At 48.6% G+C, this 6,351-nt stretch overlaps 1 protein-coding gene across 4 annotated transcripts in view; it reads right to left on the bottom strand.

Moving 5' to 3' along the window:
• Positions 1–1,577: 1,577 nt before the first annotated feature.
• Positions 1,578–6,351, bottom strand: part of GTF2IRD1 (GTF2I repeat domain containing 1) — a 229,666-nt gene continuing 224,892 nt past the window's right edge. For 3 of the 4 annotated variants that reach the window (XM_021005739.2, XM_078154721.1, XM_078154719.1), the window contains exons 25-27: positions 4,959–4,996; positions 4,329–4,465; positions 1,578–1,805 (exon numbers count right to left, since the gene is read on the bottom strand). In XM_021005739.2, coding sequence (XP_020861398.1) covers positions 1,737–1,805; positions 4,329–4,465; positions 4,959–4,996 — 244 coding nt within the window. In that variant the 3' untranslated portion in view covers positions 1,578–1,736. The remainder of the gene's footprint in view (positions 1,806–4,328; positions 4,466–4,958; positions 4,997–6,351) is intronic. The other variant, XM_078154720.1, reaches the window with a different exon arrangement.

Here is a 6,351-nt window from a genome sequence, read left to right as displayed (position 1 = left end):
CTGGAGGCTGCAGACCCTCAGGGGGTCTGCCATAGATTTCAGGGGTTCTTTGAACTTGGACAGGGGAAAAATGGCTTCTTTGGTTTTACTAATCTCTAACTGAAATCTAGCATTTCTTTCAATTATTTACAACATTATTCTGAGAAGGTTTGGTCCATAGGCTTCGCCAGCCTGCCAAAGGGGCCCATGAAACAAAAAAAGGTTAAAAAGTCTTGGTCTAGATTCTGAGCTAACTCATGCACACACTGAGAGACGGGAGCGAGGAGAGGCACTGGGAGTGCTAAGTGCCTGGCTTCCCACCATAAATGAAGGAGGAATCTGCTTCACCTGTGGGGCCTACCCTGGCTCCCTTCATCTTGTCTTGCTGAAATCCTACCCTTCAAGGCCTAGCTCAATTGCTACTGCCTCCATGAAGCCCTCTGTGATCCATTCAATCCCCCAAACTGGATGTGATCATTGTCCACCTTCTGAACCCTGAGGGTGATTTTCAGTTTCCACCTTGAGAAGCAGCAGAATGGGTATGGAATCAGGAGGCCTGGGTTCGATCCTGCCTAGCTGTGTGACCCTGAGTAAATCACTTCACCCCTCTGTACCTCAGTTTTACCATCTGTAAAATGAGAGGGTGGACTTGATGGCTTCTGAGGTCTCTTTCGGCTCTCAATGGATGACTCTACTGGTTGATCTGTGTCATCTTCTCACCTCCTCTTCCCAGACCAGACTCTAAGTCCTGTGTGGGCAGGGACCATAGCTTACTGTCTTTGTCTGTTTGTCATATCCCACCCTCCCACCCCAGTGTATGCAGCCTAGGGAGAAGTCTTGCACATGGTAGTTACTTAGTAAGTGTTACATGGCCTTGAACTGGACTGACGGTCACTGGGTTACGGTGGAAGGAAGGAATACCAGATACTGAGTCACACACAGAGGCTTGAATCCTGGCTCGACCACTCATTGGGTCTCCTTGGGCAAATTCTTTCTCCTTTCTGGGACTTTGTTTTCTCCTGTGTAAATGAAAGACTTGGGCTACATGCCCTTTGAGGGGGTGTGGAAGTGGAGAAGTAACACAGGATTGGGAGGGTCTGGGTTATTACTGAACACTGCCATCAGCCCTGCTGCTGACCCTCTGGACCATCTGTCTGTACCCGGACCCTCCTAGAGGTGTTATCACTCCTGATTTGAATGTGAGCCACTGGAGACCAGGGACTGGCCTTGCTTCTGTATTTGTATGCCCTGTACCTAATTAATGCTTTTTCATTCATTCATTATCACTTAAAATGGGTGTGGCCCTAAGAAAGTCACTTTCTTCTCATCTGAACAGAAGGAATAGGGCTGCATTGCCTCTAATTCTCCTGCAGTGGTTCTCTGAAGGATCATTCCTGGACCCAGCAGTTCATAGCAGGCCCTGTAAGCATTTACCAAGAGCCTATTACGTGTGAGGTACCAGGCTAGGTCCGAGAAGGTCAAGAAGAAACCAGGCCTGATAAAGGGGTTGGCTGCAATGAGCTATGCGGAGATGACTGTCCTGGGTGGAAGCTCTGACCTTCCAGCCTCCCCCCCCCCCATAACAGGAGGACATGAAGGAGCAAGGCAACACTTTCTTTTTATTTAAAAAGGCAGGAATATAGTGTAAAAATCATTGGAAAAACTAAAAGGCATCGATACATATCCGGATATACACTTTTTACATAAATTACACGTATTTATTCTTTCTGTCTGAGGTTCTGAGTCAGAGTTGAGGTCTAGTAGTTAATGGGTCCTGGAATGTGCACGTTCAGACCACCATAGTCCAGCATGTACATTGGCCACTGCTAAAGGGCGAGGAAAAGGAGAGAGACAGAGACAGAGATAGAGAGAAGAGAAAGGCAGAGAAAGAGAGAAGGAGACACAGAGAGAGAGAGAGAGAGAGAGAGAGAGAGAGAGAGAGAGAGAGACAGAGAGGGAGAGACAAAGACAAAGAGGGACAGGGAGAGAGAGACAGAGAAGAGAGAGGGAAAGAGACACAGATACAGAGAGTGGCAGAGGGAAAGGGAAGAAATGAAGAAACAGAGAGACAGACAGAGGAGAGAAAGAGGAGAGACAGAGAGAGGCAATGACAGAAACATTGAGGGAAAGGGGAAACATAAAGTCAGAGAAAAGAGAGAGGGAGGAAGAGAGAAAGAGAGGAGGGGGAAAGAGAGAAAGATGAGAGGAGAAAGAAAGAGGTAAAGAAGGAGAGAGAGAGAAGGGAGGGAGAGAGAGAATAAGAGAACAAGAATTAGAGGAGACAGAGACAGAAAGAGTGTGTGTGTGTGACAGAGAGAGAGAGAGAGAGAGAGAGAGAGAGAGGAGGCAAAAATTTCATGTTAGATGCAAAGTATCACAAAATTACATCCCCTGCTCTTAGCTGTCACCTGTGCCTGGGGGACTTAGGACTTAGGACTGCTGGGACAGAAGGGGAACCCCTGGCTGAAGAGGAGCCGGGCTATGCACACATAAAACCTTGGTTTCAAAAACATCAACAAAAATATTGCTGGAAAGCCTCACAATACCAGGGATCATGCCCCTGGAGGGATTCATGTTCCAAGTGCACAGCAGGTGCAGGGGCGTGGGGGCCATGTCCTGGGCAGCACCCATATTTTCCACGGGCTGGTAGATTTTTTTCTCGCCTATCTGCAAGGCTGTATCAAAGGCTCGGGTGTTTAAAAGGAGGCCCAGTTACATGGTGAGAGGAGGCATTGCAAATTCAAAGAGCTGGAGCTGGTGTCAATGGAGCCAAGGTCATATCCTGCCTGTAATTTACTGGCTGCATGACCACGGACAAGTCATTTCATCTCTCTTGGCCTCAGCTCCCTCAACTGTAGGATGAGGGGGTTGAATGAGATGACCTTGAAGGCCCCCCCCCTTTAAAGTCTATGATCCTTTGGGTGAAGAAATCCTAAAGACTTCTCTGAAACTGAAAAATAACTTCCCTATTTTGATGTTTGTAAGGACAAATGACTTCCAAATCTGATTTTAAAAGAGTTGGAAGGATTTTTTAGCATGTCATCCCCGTGAGAATGTAAGCTTCTCGAGGGCAGGAGCTATTTTTTTTGTCTTTATATCCTTAGCACATAGCACCACGCCTGGTACATAGTAGGTGCTTAATAAATGCTTGCAGATTAAGAGTTGGGGTGGGGACCAGCTGCCAGGCAATACGCCCACACTGCCCTCGAGGAATAAATGAACCGGAACCTCCTGTTTCTCCAGTCTCCCCACTTTTCTGCCTGTCTCTTAGAACAGGAGGGAAGACAATCAATAGGGGAGGGGGCAGAGGACTTGGTAAACTGGATGGGACTGGGAAGTGTTCTGGGCAGGAAGCCAGGCCTGGGTAAGCCTCCCTCCGCCACTGTGTGACTTGGGGGGATTCGTTCCCCTCTCTGTGCCTAGCTTTTTACTCAGCTGCCTGCCCCAGAGGGCTATGAGTGGGATCATATTTGGGAAAGCAATTTGAAAAGTAAAAAGCAACCTGGAAACGCATGGGGTTATCTATCAAAGATAGATTCTGTCTGAGAAGGGAAAGGGGGCGAGTGTAAGATCTATTTCAAAATTGCCAAGAAAATTTCAGTGCAGTCTAGAACTCAAACCAGGGTGGTACCGCTGGGGCTCTGTGCCAGGCTCTTGACACAGGCTAGGCAGCAGGAGCAGGAGCAGCACTTCCTGGGAGTAGGAAGGGACTTTGGAGGCCTTATAGTCCAACCCCCTCATTTTATGGAAGAGGAAACGGGGCCCCGGGAGGTTAAGTGATTTCTCCAAGGTTATACAGGTAGTAAACGACAGAGCTGGAATTTGAACCCAGGTCCTCTGACTCCAAAGTAAATGCTCTTTCTACTGCACCACACTGCCAAATCTGGGGTTTTTTTTTGGGGGGGAGGGTTATGCTTCCTTCCCAATTCCCCTTATCTCATGGTATTCTACCAGCTTTTATAGGAGGAAGCAGCCTGTCTCCCCCAACTATCCTTGGGTGGTCACCCACAGGGTCCTGGCACTATGGTGTCCCTCTCCTGGAGCCCACCCTTCTTCCTGACTCCTTGCTGAGACCAAGCCTGGACTCTCTTGGGGCTGGGATGTCCCCTGTCCCCTTGGGATTGCACAGGTAATCATTCCATCCCATACACCAGTTCCATCCCTTCTTAACTGTTTTTACCCCAGCTCAATGAACTCCTAGTCATGGCCTTGGTTTTGAAGGGGGATTCTACACACAGACTACGGGCCCCTGGGTTACAAAGAATTTGCCCTTCGCCATGGACGGGCCTTTCCACCTCCCCTGAGGACAAAGCAAAGAAAGATCAGGCTGAGAACTATGCAGGCTTTACCACAAGTGAAATCTGATTGGTCGAAGCCGTGGACTCCAGATTGGATGATGAAGAGGAAGAGGATGAGGAGGAAGAAGAGACAGAATTCCCTTCGGAGACTCGCTTCCGCTTTCGTTTGGGGACACCACTGTCTTTCACTGGGGACACAAAACACAATCACAGAAGGTTTGAGCTGGACAGGACCGTAGAGACCCCTGGCCCAACTCCCTCATTTTGGAGAAGACAGAAACCCCGCATTGTGTAGCCAACAGAAGGCTCCCAGATTCTCACAACACTCGCTGTGTAACCTGCGGCAAGTTGATCAGCCTCTGTGGGCCTCCATTTCCTCATTCATCAAATGAGGAGATTGGAGTGGATGACCTTTCAGGTTTATTCCAACTCTAAATGTATGATCCTATGATGACCCTGAGAAGGAAAGGGAATTGCCCAGGGTCATGCTGCCGGTGAAGGGGCAATGATGGGATTGGAACCCAGGGCTTCTGACTGTTCTATCAAGGTACCAGAGGTGGGCTCTGCTGTGGGTATGTTGGAGGCTTCTCTGAAAGGGTTTGAGGTCAGCAGGTCCATTCTGTGCTGACCCCCATCGGGTCCCATGAAACGACCAAGGAAGGTCATTTTTCACCAACTCACCCGGCTGCTTGGCCTCTCCACATATTTCAGCCAAAGGCCTGCAGAGTAAAAGAACTTGTGGTTAGAGGCTAGATCTCCTTCCCTCTGACCTCATTTTTGCCCCCGTCCTGGACACCAGGACAGAGTCAGAGGTTAGAACAGTTATCCCTGGTTATCAAACCAGAGACAGCTTGGTTACTCGGGGCAATTCATTGGTGGGGGTAAGCTGGGAAGACCCAAGGCACTGTCCCATGGAGGACGGGGAAGAAACCCTGGCGTACTACAAGAGTGCCCCTGGCGAAGGGCTGGAGTGTGCTTCCTGCCATGTTATATTTAACTATTCTTTTCCAGGTGCTAAGCTGGGTTATTTCTATGCTAGAAAAGGACCCCAAATTCTATTAGCACCTGTTGATATGACCCCTGATGAACAGTCCCCCAGTCCATCTAAGGACTCTTCACTAACAGAAAACTCACACCTCCCAAGGCAGCCCATTCCACTTCTGGGTTGATCTAAATGGTATGAAGTTTTTTTTTTTCCCCTTGACATCAGCTTAAATTTGCCCCTCTGCCCTGTCTCCCTATTGCCCTCTAGGAACTATTAGAACAAGCCAATTCCCTCTTAATCATGACAGTCCTTCAGACACCAGAAGGCAGCTCTGACCTCCCCCCAGAAGCCTTCTCCTCTTCCAGCCCAACATCTCCAGTTCCTCCAACAGATCCTCATCTGATCCCGTCTGTAGGCCCTTCATTATTTAGTAGCTATCAGGTCACTTTCCAGGCTTGGCAGTTGGGATTTATGGGGAGGGACTCCAGCTCTGTGCCTCCCACCCAACCAGAGAATTGGGGTCAGAAAGCTATATGGACCAAAAAATATAAACAGGGGCCTGAAGGGTTTAGAATAAATCCTGGAATGATTTATAGCAGGGTGCTGAGGGAGGTGGGGATGGTGGGGGGGCCTAGCCCTGATCTGGGAAGATAACAATATCAGAGATGGCTGGTGGCACCCCCTCCTCCTACCCCCTCCTCTACTCACAGCCCCAATCACAGGCAGGCTCATGAGCTGGAAGGATCAGAGGGTCCTGCTGAGATACGTAAATAGAACTGCAGGAGAGGGAAGGGAGGAGGCCAACGAGTAGTAAGGTGTTTTTAAATTGTTCTGTCCAAAACGTGTTAAAGAGTGTTCAGGGGGATTTTTTTTTTAAAGAAGGGTAACTGGTTGGGGGATGGTTATACTAGTTGTGGTCCATGAATCTGATGAAATATGGCTATGCTATAACAAATGATGAATCCAGAGAAGCACATGAAGACTTACATGAACTGACACAGACTGAAATAAACAGAACCAGGAAAACACTGGACACAATGTTGCCACCAGTGTAACTGTGCTGATCAGCCTACAGATGTTATCTCAGAG

Source organism: Phascolarctos cinereus, unplaced genomic scaffold (assembly GCF_003287225.1).
Source record: "Phascolarctos cinereus isolate Bilbo 61053 unplaced genomic scaffold, phaCin_HiC Scaffold_5;HRSCAF=322, whole genome shotgun sequence".
Taxonomy (NCBI): domain Eukaryota; kingdom Metazoa; phylum Chordata; class Mammalia; order Diprotodontia; family Phascolarctidae; genus Phascolarctos; species Phascolarctos cinereus.
This window is presented reverse-complemented; position numbering and strand designations above follow the sequence as displayed.